The 20239-nt window shown below is 36.4% G+C and overlaps 1 protein-coding gene across 1 annotated transcript; it reads right to left on the bottom strand.

The window, feature by feature from the left end:
• Positions 1-2744: 2744 nt before the first annotated feature.
• Positions 2745-18918, bottom strand: LOC124433380. Its single transcript, XM_046983139.1, is given in 18 exon segments — positions 2745-3232; positions 3689-3967; positions 4680-4937; positions 5529-5804; positions 6103-6381; positions 6693-6980; positions 7577-7867; positions 8168-8422; positions 9899-10243; positions 10622-11110; positions 12119-12349; positions 13663-13831; positions 14144-15723; positions 15726-15938; positions 16778-16978; positions 17755-18181; positions 18725-18847; positions 18898-18918. Coding segments are annotated over 18 exon segments (6003 nt in total). The 3' UTR covers positions 2745-2954.
• Between the last annotated feature and the right edge of the window lie 1321 nt (positions 18919-20239).

Below are 20239 nucleotides of genomic sequence, written 5' to 3'. Positions count from 1 at the left end.
TCTAATACTAAACAAACTTTGGTCTTTCATTGTGTACCGTGTAAATCACTGAAGGAAATCAATCTATTGTAAAATTCCAAAGACTAATGCCACTGGTGAATTACAATTTGATGTTTTGCTGTAAGAGGTTATGGTGAATTCTCAGTGCTACTAAAAAAATTATTTTTTTGAATACATAATCATTTATATGTACGAAGCTGACAGCATCTTTTGCAACCGTGGATTTTGAACGAGCAGTTCAGCCAGATTTTGGGTTAACCGAGCCCACATACAAAATATCAACTATATATTCTTACACCGAAATTGAAGGCTTCCGATGAAAATTTCAATGGCAGTATCATTAGTTTATTCGTCTTTTCAGAACGCAAAAACGACTTACGTCCATGAAATTTAGCCGATGACCGTCAATCTAAATTAAAATGGCCGCCATCATGCTATTGAGCTATAGACCTTTTTGAAAAGCGCCAGTGTAATTGTTTTCGCTCGAGAAAGCGCTAGTTTCTTTAGATATTTATTGTACGAACATAAAAAAATGTTTTTATGTTCTCTCGTCAAAACAATGATAAATGAAGAGCGGACGAGTGACGAGATATAAAGACAGTAAGATATTCTCTTCGACAATTCGCCATTCAAGCAACAAGAAAGTATGTTCGGTTTTTTCGAGTTATGCTTTAGCTTATGGTAAAATTTTAACATATATTTCAAATTAGCTTACCCTTTTAACAGCTGAGAATAGTTTCGTGGATTTTCAAAGCGGTTTCGATGAAAATTTCGTTGTATAATTCTTGTGAAAAGCTCTTGCATGCTTCAATGTTGAAACTTTGTGAAGGTAAGTTTTAGTTTGAGAATAATTTGGCGCCATTTCTATCAACCAATCAGCTTGCGACATTTATCCACGAGGGATATGTACGTTGTCAATAGGTAAAAGCTACATCTCCTTTCAATCAAACGTAAAAATTATTTCGTGAAATTTCGAGTTGAGAACGTCAAATGCCGTTCCTGAACGACAAAACAAGAAGAATTTTTGAATAATTTGTTGATTCATACTTTCCACACCTCCCGGCGTTTTGGAGCGAATATGTATCTCGGAAAATTTACGGAAAATTTATAGATCAGCCCCTCTTTAGGAAATTTTTTAGCGATGCAACAAGGGTTACGACGTTCGGATCGACTGGAAAATCTCACAACAGAGTTTGAAAGAGCTGACAAGATTATTTCAAACACATATAAACCATGAATAACATGCTTATTGCCGGATACGTAAATAGAGGCGATTCCTGGAAGGAAAACAGTAAGATATTCCAATATATATTCGTAGAAACAATCACATGATCACAAGGAAACACGGAAGTTTGTCTTATCGTAATGGGTGCGGCGGCACAGTGAAGAAAAAGAAATGTTTCAATTCCATCATATTGAACCAATAGTGTATGTAAATACTATTTTCGTCGCTATCGTTATCAATATTTGAGAGTTCCAGACATACTTGAGTTAACATGTAAATTTCCAACTCCGATCTGTATACACGAGACAGATAAAAAATTTAGCAATGCAGCGTAAAATAAGATCAGAATTTCATCGTTAACGATTCATTAGGAAGAGAAAATGTACACAAGTAACTTATAGGAGCATTGGTGAATAGAAACAATGTCCCGTCAAGCATGCGTACTTACCTATAAAGAAGACTTTGTTCACATAACAACGTCAAAATTATTCAAGTTCAAGATCATGGCCCTTATACAATAAAGTTTGAAAATGAGTACGGGCAAAAGATGGTGGTATAAATGAGAAATCGTTAGCTCATTGCATGAAATATCAGATAAAAGCAATCCACTTAATGTTCATACTACTTTCCACTTAAATATAGACTGAAAGGGAGCATGGAACGAACTGTAAGTAAAACGATGCAACAAACACATCCGGGGGAAACTTATTACACTTTCGAATCGACTCGCTACAGTATAAAGCAGAGTTTCTGGGGTAATTTGCGCATACTTTACTGCTGAATACTTTACAGTCGAAATGGAAGGTTTGACAACGAAACAAGACTGGACAGATAATGATCAAGTAAGTAGCTACACTAGCGAAGTGTTCAATTATCTAAAGATTCTCTACGAATATACATATTAAGAGCAAGATATGCCCTTAAAGGACAACTATTCTTAATTGTACGCAGTATGATATATATGTTGGAACAATACATATAGTAGACGAAAATACAACAAGAAAAGAGAATTTTAAGTAAATGCATATGACAACTAACTAGATACTGCATTAGGCACACATCAAAGACAACTGTACAGCTACTGCTTCTAACATAAACCTAGACTAGATCTAAAAGGAATTGCATCAAAACAAACGACAAACTTCTCTTATTAAGGTTGATGGTATTGTGCAGAAAATCAATCCGGAAACCCATCGAAATTATCTGGAAACACACAAACCCGCAATTGCCAAAGTTTACGCTAGACTATCAAGAGCACAGAAGAACGACCATCGAAAACTCACATGCAGCGATAGCAGGAATGACGGCAAAATTAAGATCGGAACTCTACACAGGAGACATCAGACATATGTCACATAATGGTTTTTGAGATGTAAATAAAAAAGAATTCCGGCATATTCAGTTTGCTGTTCTGTTTGTACACACTAAAAATAACTGTTTCTCTCTCAGAAGTAGTTCATCTAGTTGAACGAAGTCATTAATTGTTCGTATTCTAAAGAAAAAACTACAGTAAAATCAATTTTCAATTGCAATCACATTTTGTAATTTTATTACATCTTTCTAGTCTAATTTCACTGACTGCAAGTGCTCGCAGCACACTAAATTACAAAAAAAAATCAATCAAGTCATACATATCATCTCACAAGCCAAATTTACAAAGGCAGGCATATACATGGTTAGGACATTGATATTTTACGTACAAATATAGCGAGAAAAAATACACAAACATTTAATCTCTGACGAAGGGATTTGTATCAGCAGTATCATAGCCATCTTCATCATCATGAGACTCCGCTGTGTTATAATTCAATACAGTATGTCTTGTATTGGACTGAAGACGAGATAATGACTTACGTTTCACTCTTTTCATGACATCAACAGGAGTAACACCATGGCGACGATAGCGATAGACAAAGTAAAGGACAACGATGATCACTAGAATACATACTAGAACACCAATGATGATCCCAGCAGGATTTGATGATTCAGTACTCCGACTCTGACTGCCTACAGGAAGCAAAATATATAAATTAGTTGCAACAAAATTTAAAGATATCATAGTTTGGTTTGGTTGTAATTGTTGACTAAATGGAAAGCTGCATTGTTTCACGGGAGTCGGAAGGGCAATAACAACAAACGTGACGAATATAAGTATAGCGAAATAACGTTGATATATTGCTTAATGTAAATGAATGGATTAGATATACGCTAAAAGGGACGCGTGCCCCCCCTGATCCAATAAGTTACATCCCTTCCGAGGGCGTCTCATGTCATTTAAGGAAACCTGATAAAAGTTTAACTTAAGATGGTAGATTTCAAGCACGCTTGAAAGTCAAAAGAACAACTATAAATATCTTTCAGTGGTCAAACATTACACTACATTCCGAAATAGACATTATAGGAGTCAATGGTCAAGTAAAATATGGTAGACAATTAACAAAAAAATTTACAGAAAGAGCGTACCTGTTAATTTCAAACGAGCTACCATGCTGGCACGTTCACCAGTACCATCATCAACCACACATGTATAAGATCCAATATCGTGACGATCGACATTTTTAATGACAAGTTTCCTATTTTTATCAATAATGTCGTATTTATCGTTATCGATGATCTTTTTACCATCCTTATACCATAATATGTTGACGTTGTGATTGTACGTTGCACCATCGCAGTAAAAGCTTGACGTATTACCTAATTCAGCTATGGCGTCTTTAGGCTTTTCAATTATGTATGGACAGGCTAAAAAATTACAAAACAAGGTATTCACATCCTTGGCAAAAGTAAACTAAAACAAAACCCTTCGTCACATGTAAAATACGCACAGCTGATTTTTACTAATATAATCTTTTGTCGTGCATCCCAATCATAAAAATCTTACTTAACTAATGTATTTAATACGATGAAGATTTAGAATTACATTATCATATTTGCCAGATGACCAAAAACAATTTTCACGGCATTTTAGCAACCTAATTATGCATCAAGGCAGGATAAATATTTCTCTACAATCTTCCATTGTTAAAGTTATGTTCAAGGAGAGGGAAAAAATACTACTTCTGAACCTGGTGGTCTCTGCGGATGTTTCTTTTCTCCATTATACAAAGAAACAATCATAAGAATTATAGTAAAAACAAGCAAAAACAAGCTCCGCTTACATTCACCAGCTATGTTCTGGCTATCAAGGCATCATACATTTGTATCATTTTTACTCTTTGATATTTTTCATAGGCCTTAGGTCTACCATTATTAAGCCGGCTAGCATTTGTCATCCTATCTATGCCTTAGTGAACGATCATTCTTCGTGGAAATAAATCATTTTCCACGCAAGCGTCACGTGTTATCACAGGCTTCGAAAGAAGCGTCACGTGTTATCAAAGGCTTCGAAAGATACATGTACAAAGTCACAGACATTTAAAATAACGAAATAATTTATGTGATCAATGATACTAACCATAAATTCCATCCACACTGAGAAATGCAACTTTCTTAACTTTCTTTCCTCCACTATCGGCGATACAAACGAAGGCTCCAACATGGGAGATGTTCACTTTGTCTATTCGCAACTCCTTCGTATTTTTCAGCAACGTGCTACCAAATTTTTCCCACGAAATCGTAGGAGGAGGTTCGCCACTCGCTTCACAGTAAAACCTGGCGTACATACCGTCTTTGAGCGCCAGATTTTGTGGTGGATTGTAGATGCATGGTGGCACTAAATGATACATTAAGCTTCATTAGAAAATAATAAATAGATTCAGTATATCTCTTTAGCAATATAAAAGAGAGATATTACATCTTTGATGATTATTTAAATGTCTTAAAGGTTTGTGAAGATTTTGAAGTTTTGTCCTATTGTTAATTTAGGACACTAAATTACAAAACGAGAAACAGTCCAGCTACATATACCCTTGTAAATACCGATTTGAAGCAGATCTTTTCAAGTTTTCTTTTTTTAATCGTATCGTAGTTTATGCCATTGTTTATCATTGAAGAATTTAATCAATATTTTTTATCTTGATAAATTTAATATGCATAAGGATAGATTTATATAAATATAGAATTATCGAATTTCTTTGATATACATACGCATAAATATATTTTTTTAATTAACAGCCAGTTTATTTCTATGAGAAATCTGAGAATTCAGGAGCATGCTGTTTTTAGTTGTTTGTAAATTCCTTATTTAAACATCTGTTGTACATTAGCTGAGTAAATATATAAAAGACTGTGGGCGCAGATTCCAATAAGCTATTTCCTTATTTTATTTACTAAAGGTCTTCAAATGAAAGACAGGGATTATTACCATTTTTTATGATCAACTTTCCAGAGGTAGTTAAAGTAGAGTGTCCATCGTTTACAACACAATAATATTCGCCACAATCCTCTTCTGACACTTCTATAATAGTCAACGTTTCATCAGAAATTACGTATTTTCCGTTATTTCTCAAAGTCTTTCCGTTGTGACGCCATGCAACCAAAGGCAAAATCGTGCCCCTCTCGAACGGTCGACAATGAAATACAGCATTATCTTTTAACGACACTGTGACGACACCAGGTTTCTTCTCGAAATGAATTTCATCTGGAAATAATAAAAATATTAATTGTGCGACGTAGATTGATTTAAATTACAGATAATGTTGAAGTGCAATTACAAAGTGACCTTCCACAAAAACACCACAAGCATCTTTCTAATGGATATACAGCCAAATGGCTACATTAAAGATACGAACATGGCTACAAGTTTTGGTTCGGAAGTCGGGATAAGTAAGTTATCATATTTTATGTATGCATGTAGCAACGCTGTTAATGAAAGGTTGTAAGGTATTTAAAGCTCGTTGTAGTATCAAAGAATCTTATCTAATCATTAAATTACATACCACCAATGCGGAGCACAACGATTTCTGATGAACTTCCACGAGAATTATTTGCCACACAAGTGTATTTACCGGCATCTTTAAGAATTGATACGGCAATGTACAGTGAACCGTTGTTCATGACTCGTGGCCCTTCGTTCCTCGAAGTACTTTCGGAGAGAGTCTTGTTTTCAAATAGCCATGTTATGTTGGCGGGGGGGTTGGCAAAAACTTCACAGGTAAGAATGACTGGTTGACCGTGAACAACAGAAACGGTATCAGCTCTCGTTATTATTGGCTTTCCTAAAGAAAAATTGTTACCATTTAACATGGCTGCCATTAAACATCACTACCATTTAACATGGCTACCATTAAACATCGCTACCATTTAACATGGCTACCATTAAACATCGCTACCATTTAACATGGCTTCCATTAAACATCGCTACCATTGAATATTGTTACCTTTACAAACTTGGACCATCAAAAATTGTCACATTAAATATGACAAGTGTAAATATTAATGTACTGTATTGTATTTGTATTTTTTACATGCAAAAGAATTTGAAAGAAATGAGGTGTTTCTTTTCACATACGACCAAACGATGACCAACCTGTAATGGTGACATTATAGATAAACGTCAGTGACCCTAGAGAGTTACCAATGGTGCAATTGTAAATTCCCCCTTGGGAATAGTGAGAGATCCGGAATGCTAAAACACCATTTCGAAAAACACCATCACTGATTGGTTTACCGTCTTTTGACCAATGATAAGCGCGAGATGGTATATAAGTACCACTAGAACGGACACGACACAGCATATGTACCGTAACACCGACATTATAAAATCGTTTCTGATACAGTTGTCGATAGTAGGGAGTTGGACGAGTCTTTGAAATTACTAAAAATTGAAACCAATAGTTAAAGAAGTATTTAAACAACGATTTCGCAAGAACGATAAATGTGGGGATATAAACATATGCATGTTTTGCTAGTTAAGTTTTTTAGAAATCAATTGTATAGTGATAATAACATGCATATACGAATATTTCCCCCCCCCGGTCAAGTTTCGAGATGGTAACGTCACTGTATTATCTAAACATCGATGTTAAAAAAACTTTAATATAATGTATTTACAATATATTTAATGGCATGGTGTTTTTCAGCTTTAAAAAAAACAGTTCTTCTAGAACAGTATCGATGAAACACACTAACACATAAGCAGAATTTGCTCCTATGAGTCGATATAAAGTTTGTGAGTAAAATCACTAAGTTTAAGTGTGTTTAAATTCACAGCACATAACAAAACGTTCACTTTCGCTAAACATCGCCATATTCTTATGGAAGATACTAGCCCGCATGGAAGCTGCTTATCACAATAATGGTCGGAATCAACGTTCGCAATCCAGCATCATCAGATTATGATGGAGAAAATCTTTATTGTTCTATGTTTATCATGACGAATGTAATACTAGAAATAAATTAAAATATATTTACATGTGCATTGATCACCATCACCAAAATAACCAGAAGGACAATGACGACAAAAAGATTCTTCGCTGCCAACGACACGACCATCGCCTTCAACACAAGACACTCCAGGATAACACACATCTTCTGTACACGGCTTTTTCATTATCTTACGACATACACGTTTATCAAAAGGCTTTCGCGAGCAGGTGACGAATTGTGTAGAATAACACCAATACATTTGATATAAATGACACTCTGAGAAAGAACTCTCAAACAATCGACATTGCGAGCCCAGCGTTTTGTCCCTATAGTTTCCTTAAAAATGTGAAAGACTGCATGAGAAAATTCTGGATCATTGTAAAAAAGCCAATTTAAAGAGCATGTAAATATAAAAAACAAGCAAAAACGCATTTTAGTACACAAAAGTTCATAATGAAAACATATGACACTGAAAATCAACACTCCCGACGATAGGCAGCCGTTCTCTTGCAATGAAGCTTTTCTGTGTTCACTTACTGTTCGATGTTCTCTACATAACGTTCTCCCATTTATATAGAAGCACTGAAAACTGCAGGCTCGCTGGCGTACGGATCTTATATAAAAACGTTTACTCACGAAAAACAGGTTTCCTCTTCATGATTGAAGCCTGTTCAAAACCTAACTCTTGACAGGCAAGATCATATGCGAACTTCGCTCTGCTTCCCGTTGAATCGTATTCGCATATCATGTTCCATTTGCCATCCTTCATTACCGAAAGAAATCCCTCTCCATAGAAGGAGCCATTTAGAAGTTTGACTGAAGGTTTCCGGTGCGGCATCAACTCAATCAAAGAATGATCAGGATAGCACGACTCAACACATTTAGTACCTCCTGAAAAAAAAGCGAATCCAACTATGTCATACTGTACAAGAAGCTCAAAAATACAATGTCTGTAGTTGATTTCAAGTCCAAGTCACATGTTTTTCATGTGCATATTAAAAACCGTGTTAGGATTAATATATTATATGTGTACTCTGATGATGGCTTTGGAATATAGTTGATTTAAGGACAGCATACACTTCTATGGTTGATTTAAGGACAGCATACACTTCTCTATGGTTGATTTAAGGATAGCATACACTTCTATGGTTGATTTAAGGATAGCATACACTTCTCTATGTTTGATTTAAAGATAGCATACACTTCTCTATGGTTGATTTAAGGATAGCATATACTTCTCTATGGTTGATTTAAGGATAGCATACACTTTTATGGTTGATTTGAGGATAGCATACACTTCTCTATGGTTGATTTAAGGATAGCATACACTTCTCTATGGTTGATTTAAGGATATCATACACTTCTCTATGGTTGATTTAAAGATAGCATACACTTCTCTATGGTTGATTTAAGGATATCATACACTTCTATGGTTGATTTACAGATAGCATACACTTCTCTATGGTTGATTTAAGGACAGCATACACTTCTCTATGGTTGATTTAAGGACAGCATACACTTCTCTATGGTTGATTTAAGGATAGCATACACTTCTTTATGGTTGATTTAAGGATAGCATACACTTCTCTATGTTTGATTTAAAGATAGCATACACTTCTCTATGGTTGATTTAAGGATAGCATATACTTCTCTATGGTTGATTTAAGGATAGCATACACTTCTTTATGGTTGATTTGAGGATAGCATACACTTCTCTATGGTTGATTTAAGGATAGCATACACTTCTCTATGGTTGATTTAAGGATATCATACACTTCTCTATGGTTGATTTAAAGATAGCATACACTTCTCTATGGTTGATTTAAGGATATCATACACTTCTCTATGGTTGATTTACAGATAGCATACACTTCTCTATGGTTGATTTAAAGATAGCACACACTTCTCTATGGTTGATTTAAAGATATCATACAGTTCTCTATGGTTGATTTAAGGATATCATACACTTCTCTATGGTTGATTTAAGGATAGCATACACTTCTCTATGGTTGATTTAAGGATAGCATACACTTCTCTATGGTTGATTTAAGGATAGCATACACTTCTCTATGGTTGATTTAAGGATAGCACACACTTCTCTATGGTTGATTTAAGAATAACATACACTTCTCTATGGTTGATTTAAGAATATCATACACTTCTTTATGGTTGATTTAAAGATAGCATACACTTCTCTATGGTTGATTTAAGGATATCATACACTTCTCTATGGTTGATTTACAGATAGCATACACTTCTCTATGGTTGATTTAAGGATATCATACACTTCTCTATGGTTGATTTAAAGATAGCATACACTTCTCTACGTTTAGATAAAACATAGCATACACAGCCATCAGTACATACGTAAGAAATAAGGGTCATCACAAGATGTACATCTATCATCAGTGTAGCCATCCATACATGTCCTACATTGATCACTACATCTTTGACACGTCATGTTATTTAGCTGAATGAAGTATCCATCTTCGCATTTGTCCTCACACTTTGAAGAACGCATTACTTGAGTGGAATTACAAGAAGTACAATGATTAGCCGAGCCTGCACATGTCAAACAGTTACTGGAGCAACGGCGACACTGTTTTCGTACTGCATAAAATCCATCTTCACATGACGTCAAGCATCTTCTGATTGGCGAATATCGTGAACAAGTTAGCTTGACCAGAGAAGAAGTTCTACAGGATTCGACGACTATGCAACAACAAAAAATATTTCTCACTTACAATTAATCTTAATTGAAAATTCCTACTCAGACAATTTCAACACGCTGTTTCCCTAAAGGTTTCGCCTCAGTTTCCTGATCCCCTAAATCTCTTACCGAAGAATTGAACTGAATATAACTGGACGGCTACTTGTCGTCAAAATTTGAAGCCAGCAATTTAACAAGTCCCAGTCTTTCCATGCACGGTCAAATGGAAGCTTATTACGTTAGTAATCTAAAGTGTTGATGATGATATTTGACTTCATGACAAAACCATAGCCTCACAGTTATATATTTATTTTATACAACGTATCCTAACACTAACTGAATCAATCCATAAAACACCCAAATAATCCCTTCATACCTACCTTTAGAACATTGTTCAAACGACGCTTCATTTCCAGTGCAGTTAAAAGCGACCATTTCTGATATGCCGAGGCGATAATTAAGATAACGAGAGAAAAAAGACACTGGATCACCGTAGCCAAGATGATGACAAACAACAGCGGCGGCTTTCATATTAAAACCGTGAAAACAAACTCCTTTCCATGTTTTATTCACCATGATCTCAATATAACCAGAAGAAATATTCTGGTATGGTACACGATAAAGAAAAGATTTGGTCAATCTCAAATTCCCCACTCCTTCTACTGAATAATCTTTGTCAAGGCATTTCGTTAGACATGCTGCTTTGTATGAGTATTTACCATTGGCACATACTGTGCAAATTTCAGAGCTTTCTCGACAAGCGAGACACATTTGAAGATTGCATTTTTTGCACGTCTTACTTTTCGATTCGTAATATGTTCCCTCGGGACAAAATTCAACACATTTCTTGTCCCATGTCAGTAACTTTCCTGAAAAATGAAATCAAAGTACATTTTCTAAGATACAACAGAAATGTTCGCGTTTGTAAAGATACTTCGATATCAATAAGGATCACAAAAGTTTATGGTTATAACAGTAATAACATACAACGTCATGTGTGATGGATTTTCGTCAATAAATAGCGAGTGGAAAAGTGCAAAAAGAGGAGTTTCGTGTGTATAAATGGTTGGTCGTCTTTGTATGTTAGTACTCTGTATTTAGTACATTAAATCTCACAGCAATGGAGGAATTATCATCACTTTAATGCAGACGTTAGACTTACAGTGACAGTGATGTGTCACCGCTTCTAAACCTCACGGCAATGGAGGAATCATCATCACTTTAATGCAGACGTTAGACTTACAGTGACAGTGATGTGTCACTGATTCTAAACCTCACGGCAATAGAGGAATCATCATCACTTTAATGCAGACGTTAGACTTACAGTGACAGTGATGTGTCACGGCTTCTAAACCTCACGGCAATGGAGGAATCATCATCACTTTAATGCAGACGTTAGACTTACAGTGACAGTGATGTGTCACTGATTCTAAACCTCACGGCAATGGAGGAATCATCATCACTTTAATGCAGACGTTAGACTTACAGTGACAGTGATGTGTCACTGATTCTAAACCTCACGGCAATGGAGGAATCTTCTTAAACTAAATTTGTTCTTCTTAAACAGCCAAACCGAGATGTAATGAATCGTGAATAAGATAAAGCGAGAACGTGCCTTTCACATGAAGCACACCTTCACTAGTATTGTTTCAGGACTAAGATGATAAAATAATGTTGTTCCCTAAGATAGTCCATTTTTTGTATTCATAGCTGAAGGGCATGTAGTTGAGGCAAACTTTAAATTGCTCCTTTCAACTATTCGTTAATACAAGAACAATGATTGTCCAGGTTTTAATAAAAATGTGTAGCGTAGTGTTAAGGAAAAGTGGCCAATATTTAAACAATTCTATAATCATGTATATAATATAGAATGCTACCTTTTGGACATCCTGTACACAGCGTGGCATTTTTGATGCAACCCAAACAGTTCTTGGAGCAAAAAGCACACCTCTTCTGGTCAGCAACGTACAAATTCTTTGTTGAAGGGCAATCTTCGATACATTGACTTGACAAATCAGGACCAGAACATTTTACAGACATAACATTACTCCGTGAACAGAAAGAATATCTCTTTGGCAAAGGACAATCAAATATCGAAGACTCGTTGCCTGCAGTAGATAATACATGAGAATGTCTCTATATGAAATCTCAAAACAGTTATTATGTATAATCCCAAATCACTTATACATAACATCAATAAAATTTCTAAAACGAAGGCGAAATAATAAAGTCGAGTAAGAGCGACTGAATTACAAGTGCTGTTTATGGGACTGTTCTTTTCAAATTTCAAATCAGGTGACACTCACGCGCAGGGAAAAAGGCAAATACAACCTCGCTAACCACAAATACACACTCACCTACCAAAAATACACCCTCAACTACCACCAATACACCCTCACCTACCAAAAATACACCCTCAACTACCACCAATACACCCTCACCTACCAAAAATACACCCTCAACTACCACCAATACACCCTCACCTACCACAAATACACCCTCACCTACCAAAAATACACCCTCAACTACCACCAATACACCCTCACCTACCAAAATACACCCTCAACTACCACCAATACACCCTCACCTACCAAAATACACCCTCAACTACCACCAATACACCCTCACCTACCAAAAATACACCCTCAACTACCACCAATACACCCTCACCTACCAAAAATACACCCTCAACTACCACCAATACACCTCACCTACAACAAATACACCTCAACTACCACCAATACACCCTCACCTACCAAAAATACACCCTCAACTACCACCAATATACCCTCACCTACCAAAAATACACCTCAACTACCACCAATACACCCTCACCTATCACAAATACACCCTCACCTACCAAAAATACACCCTCACCTACCACAAATACACATTCAACTACCACAAATACACCTTCACCTATCACAAGTACACCCTCACCTACCAAAAATACACTCTCACCTACCAAAAATACACCCTCAACTACCACCAATACACCCTCACCTACAACAAATACACCCTCAACTACCACAAATACACCTTCACCTATCACAAATCCACCCTCACCTACCAAAAATACACTCTCACCTACCAAAAATACACCTTCACCTACCACAAATCCACCCTCACCTACCAAAAATACACCCTCAACTACCACAAATACACCTTCACCTATCACAAATACACCCTCACCTACCAAAAATACACTCTCACCTACCAAAAATACACCCTCAACTATCACAAATACACCCTCAACTACCACAAATACACCCTGACCTACCACAAATACATCCTCAACTACCACAAATTGTCAACTTACAGGGTATAGAAATGCGTTGAGCCCACACGAATTCCCGTTGATAAGTTCACATGAGAACGAACCAAAAAAAAAGAAATAGTATAAAAAAGGTTGATAAAGTACCTGTACAAATAGGATTCTTCATAACAATAGGCGTCCTGTAACTATAGAACATAGACCTTTCATCCACCTCTACAACATTGCCCATATGAAGTTCACGACAAATAACTTGACCATCTTCCATAGTCGGTAGACGATCACAGAGAAAACCAACTCTAGAGCCAACTTTTAACTAAAGTATAAAAAAGGAATTGTCAAAAATTTTGTATTTTCATCACACACACTATTAATTGCTACATCATCAGTAAATTTTGATTTATTACATTTGCTCTGAAGTTGACTACCGCTAAGGTTGTCGAAACGTCAGTCAACAACAACACCAACAGTCTTTCTCAGGACTATTCTAAGCTACACGATCAACATCTACAAACATGTAAGCTTTTAGCCAATCACGATGAAGATTGCACCATCATAGAATAATAATAATCATTAATATACTCCGTTTCTCAACTATTCACTGTCAACAAAATACTTAACTACTTACCATAACAACACCTTCAAATGGACCCGTTCTTTGAGTTAAATTTATGTATGGATTTACAGTTCTTTCATATTGTTTAGGCAAGCAGCTGTCTACACACATAACCTTAAGCAGTAATTTTGGACGTAGGCAGGATGTGCAGTGATGATCCGTGGGGCCGTTACAAGTTAAACAATCCACGTGACATTTCTCACACAACCCATCCTTTTCATAAAATTCTAGTGGACATTTCTCCAAACAGCGATTATCTTCTGTCAAAACATATCCTTGCTTACATGAAGTACAGTTACTTGCCGTGCCTGAGCAGTTTATACAGGCGGACGCACAATGTATACAAAATTCACCGCTCACGTGGTACGACGTGGGACAACTAGGTACACATTTTGTCATTCCTGGATAATGACATTCAATATGAACATCCTCAGCGGCTACGCAATCATGTACTCCCCATTTCGCTCTCTTACAATCACTAAGCCTTTCTTCGTAGCCGGTACATTCTACCTGGTCTAGCCACGTGCGGGTCACGTTCTGTCCTCGTGGATTTTTACTGTTAAGATAAAGATGAACTTTGGGAGGACCAAGTAACAGTTGTCTACAGGCAACCGAGGAAGCATTTCCACGATTCCAATTATCGTCACAAACTGTGCCCCATTCTCCATCATGATAAATCTCCAACCTTCCCTTCGATAAATAACCTTCTTTGCTTGATAATCTCAATTCGAGTTGATTGTGTACGTCGCTTGCTTTTAAGGGAAACGAATATTGCCCAGAAGGACACGAGCGTCGACATCGGCCTTCTTTTGTCAACCGATGATCGTAGTCACAAGCAAGGCAAACACCAGATGCATTACAAAAAAGACATTTGAATGGACAAGCACGACATTTGCCATCTTTCGGGTAATGTTTAAAACCACAATTTTCAACGCAATCGAACTCTTTCTGGTACGTATTCTTCGGACATGACGCGACGCAATGTGTTCCATTATGAACCAAAGGACCCACGCAAGACAAACAGTTGTCTTCTCTCAAACTACAGGTCGTGCATTTTTTCCCACAAGGTTTACACTTGCCGAGTTTCGAATCGGCGTAAGTACCACGTGGACACTGACGTACACAAGAAGTACCATTGTGAAAATAACGTTCACGACAAGTAACACATTTCGAGGCATCATCCTTGCAGGTCAGACATATAGGATTGCACAGTTCACATATGTTGTTTTGATCACGATAGGTACCGTCAGGACATTTTTCTATACAATTATCATCGATTCTAACATCGTTCGTAGGCGCCTTGCACCATAAACCAACATCGAAATTGTGCCCACAATAAGAATAAGAATAAAACCAATCACCTTGATAACATGAAATAAAGGACGTTTCGTCCCCCTTACATCTTATATGACGTTTTAGAATTGGACCTTTGCCAGTCCCATATAGACCGCCCGAGTACTTTAAAGGTTCTCCGAAGCCTAACTCTCTACAAAATACTCGAGCTGTATCTAGATGGAAGCCATTGCTGCATATTGTATGCCATTTTCCCTCATATTTCACTTCCAGTAATCCTTTGTACTGGCTTTTGTTTTCCCAGACAAACGAATAAATCTTTTATTGACAACACCTTTACCACAATCGCTAACACAACTTCCAGCGTCTAAATACGGTCTTCCTTTATCCATATGACAACTGGTGCATACATCAAAATATTTGCAAGTGCGACATTGCTCTGAACAGGGCATGCATTTCCTTGAATCACCATCCCCAAACATCCCTGAAGGACAATTGGCAACACACTTTGTACCTAGGAAAATATTTGTTTATGAAAAATTCATTCCTTACAAATATATGGTGTAAGTTCACAGGGAAATGTATCACATGCAATTATAGAATAAACACAATAAAAAGAGTGTGATGATTGGTCTATAGCTGCATTAGCCTGTGCAAATCGATCTGAGCTAAACCAATCAAATCATTCAATCAATCATAGAGAATTTGCAAATCAATTATTAATACATTTAAAACGGAAAAATTAAAACGCTTTTAGTTTTTTGTGAGTGCTCTCAAGCATGTGTAAACCTTGACCATAGGTCACAAGCACGCACTGATCTGCTGTGGAGTTCTCCCCAAGTTCTACTCGGATAAGCCTGTGCAAATACAATAAACATCTTTTATTTTTTAAATAGCATGCTAAGATCTTTACACTGTCATGTGTTTTGACTACCATTTAAAAAATAAAAGATGTTTTCTATGTTTTCACAGGCTTATGCATGCACGAGGCGACCTTTGGGCGGACTTATGTGCAGATCAGTGCAAGCCCAAGGCCAAAGGTCGAGGGTTGCAGATGTTCGAGAGTTCTCACAAATGTCTCTGAGGTTTGAATAAGCCAGTGCAAACACAAAAAATCTTTTATTTCTTTTATAAAATAACAATAATGCAAAAAAAGACAAACTTTAAAATTTTCCCTCTGAAACATTTCATAATCGATATGCAAATTCTCTTTGACTGATTGATTGTTTTAATTGATTTGATTGGTTGAGCTCAGATGTGTTTTGCACAAGCTAATGCAAACACAGCTCTAGACCAATCAGAGCACGCATTTCATTGTGTTTATTTTATAAACACTAATATTATCATACATACCATGGAGAAATCTCATTTCATTACAACTTAAACAAGTGTCCATGGAGGTACACGTCCTACAATCAAGCGGACATGGTTGGCAAGAAGATTTAAACTTGAAAAAACCATCTCCACAGTCAACTTCACACGTTCTCCTCGTATCTGGACCACTACATCGGATTGCTACATCTTCCATATGACTGCATTTATTCTTTCCTCCATCTGAACAGATTTGAAAAGGTTTCGGTAAACGTCAAGACAAATGATTGTATATTTCCTGCCACTGACTTCATTTGCACAAAGGTGGCACTGTTATTCATTTACATGTGTTTGTATGATATTTTTAATAAGATCACATCTGTATGCTAATCCTATTGATTTTATAAGTGGCATTGCTAATATTTTGTCAACCATTTATCAAGGTACGGCTTTTAGATATCCCATAACATCCCTTATATACCACCAATGCTTCTCCTTAGAAGACGCCATAAACATATCTTAATAACTCCCCTGTAAGAACCTCTTACTTCCTTTGTTAACACACATTAAGAAATCCCTTAGAGAGCCCATAAGACATCCCTCAACACCCTGTGGATACCTAACCAGTGGACTCCTCCCTATGATATTCCCTAACATCCCTTGTGGACTTCTCCTAGGAAATGTACCTCTTAGAGACCTCCTAAAGACTCCCTTATAAGTCCTTGTAGACACTCATAGGGAACTTTTACAAAGCACTTAAAACAATAGGTGCAGCTTCTGAGTGTGGTCCTTGAGACAAAGGCACGGTTGTTGACAAAGAAATAGGCAAAATTTAACTCATATACAAAGTAATGTCAACTTTGTGTGATCTGTCAATTAGAAATTGGGAAATTTTTCATATAAGACGATCAAAGTTTCATATTCCCCAACCAGAGTATTTCAGAGAGATGTGATGACTTCCTTCCTTTACGATGACCCCAGCACAAGGTATTGTAAATAATAACAATATTGTTGTATACCTCTTTTAGGACAATCAAATATAGAGTCTTCATTGCCTCTACAACGCACATCACTAAACCAAATTTTTTGTTCGAAAATCATAAGGTTTGAACCATTTTGTCCAACAATCTTACTCTCAATAACATTTCCAAACTTCAGTTCCTTGCATACCACAGTTGCATCTTGCTCACCCCACTCACTGGAGCATATAGTACCCCATGATCCATTGTAATACACTTCTACCACACCTTCCAAGATTGAAGATCCTTTGACAAGTCTTACTCTACGACTACCAGAATTCTTCTTCAATGCAGACTTAGAAACACAGTCTTCTTTACAAGCACCATCTCGAGTAAGGTATTTGGAATGGTGTACATCTCCGTCTTCTTTACAAGCAAGGCATCCCTTTTCATTGCATGCTGAACAAGAGGAATGGCAACTTTGGCATTTTTATCTTTGGCAATATATGAACCAAGAGGACAATCTTTGATACAAAAGTTGTTCAAGGGTACTTCATCAGATCTACATGGCCGTTTCAAAACATCTTTTCTTAAACAGCTTCCTGTAAATATATGAAATGGGATGATATTTTCAAAAGCAACATGGTGGGTCATTTCCATCAGTCACGTTTTAAATTCGTACTTACTCGCAACAATAACATTTTTTATAAATTTACAAACTCCTGTCTAACCATATATAACTCAATATTTTTGTGACAAGAGACCCTAAAGATTCAATTAGCTAATTTCATTAATTCTAACTGTAAACCTTCAAGAGGAATCGTTAACGAGCATCAATATCAATTGCGTGTGCTTCAAAATAATTCACCATTAAACAAACAGATTATTTCTAAAAAAGTGTTTCGCTTTAGGGCAAAATACTGCCGTTAATAAAGTAAAATGAAAGCTCTGTGTATACTGGGATTAGATAGTAAAAGGAAATTAGAAATTACTAATTTAATTTCAATAAACAAAACACCGCAGTTCATACCATACCGTCGGTTGAGGCCACTTCAGGTAAACTGCGTAAAATTCCTCCGAAAATTGTGACACACATAAGATTCACCGTTATACGTAAAATCATATTTATCGGACATTTAACGTAAGATTTTACCTAGAAAAACAATGTACAACACATCATAATACATACAACAATGGCAGTACCATGTAAGGACTTTCAACCATGCTGCGTGAGGTCCACGCGTTTGTTCGTGTACAATTTTGCAACGATGAAATGCATGTAACGATTATGCTTTCGTCATCTATAACTTTCATTGTTTAGCATTTTTTAAAATTTAGATATTAGAACTAACACAACCAACAAGAAAAACATGCAGAGGTATTTTCATAATGTTTGTACAGCAGTGACAAGATTTTACACATAGGAATTTTCAGATATATTTGAAACGTTGCGTAATCATTCCTGTGAGAGTCTAACATGGCCATTCTGGCCTTATTAGTCATGTAGTCATTTCACGCCCAATGGTCAACAATAGGCTCTAAATAAGGAGCTCTTTATTGTTAACCTATATTCTCGTTTTACGTAAAACCTTTTTATAAAACCACTTGACGATTTTCTTACATTAAATTTTGTGCTTATATCAAGTTTCTTGAAGACTGAACTAAATGAAGTTGAAAAGTACTAAATTTCTATAACATATGGCCTGCGTGTGTAGGGCACACACTTGAGATGATAATATTGGACTAGAGAGAAAGTTTCAAACTTGGAGAGAAAAATTCAAACACCACTTTTGTCATAATGCATATTGAAACAATCGAAGAATCACACATTATAAATCATAGTCCAATAAAAGAAACGCACATAGACAGACTACGGTAAAAAAATCATCATACAACCCATTATCACAAAACGTCATCACGATTAAAACATTAACAAGACGCGCACAACTCATAAGTGTTTCAACATACGTTCTTTATACAACGAAAACAACTGAAACTTACAAACTTTCATCAAACGATACACTTCATCAAACGATACACTTCATCAAACGCAACTTTTATCCACTCATAACTGACTTTACAAAGACAAAGCAAATACTGCGGAACTTCTAGGACAAAGAACAACCAATATGTACGACACGAACTGTTCCGACCGCCACGTGACTTCAACTTACAGGATCTTAAACATACGACTCGCAGAACAGGAAAAACTACAGAAAAAACGACTTTGGAAAGTTGGTATACCAACTAATGACAAAACCTACAGGCATTCAACAAACGATTTATTTACACAACCTCGGAGAACTGTTGTTATGTATTTTATTAAAATACTCAGTGGTTCCCGTAAACATTTTCGAAGAATTAAGCATACAATAGTTCAGACGAACCAATACACAATTGACAATGGCCGCACACCCACACATTTCCTTCACACTTAACGATGACATATGAACCAGACCACTTAAATCCTTGAAACTACAGTTGACTAACGCTAAGGTTGTCGAAACGTCAGTCCACACCAACAGCAACTGTCCTTCTCAGGACT

The sequence above is a fragment of the Xenia sp. Carnegie-2017 genome, unplaced genomic scaffold (assembly GCF_021976095.1).
Source record: "Xenia sp. Carnegie-2017 unplaced genomic scaffold, XeniaSp_v1 HiC_scaffold_13, whole genome shotgun sequence".
Lineage (NCBI taxonomy): Eukaryota > Metazoa > Cnidaria > Anthozoa > Malacalcyonacea > Xeniidae > Xenia > Xenia sp. Carnegie-2017.
The sequence above is the reverse complement of the archived record's forward strand: the minus strand, read 5'-3'. Positions and strand labels throughout refer to the sequence as shown.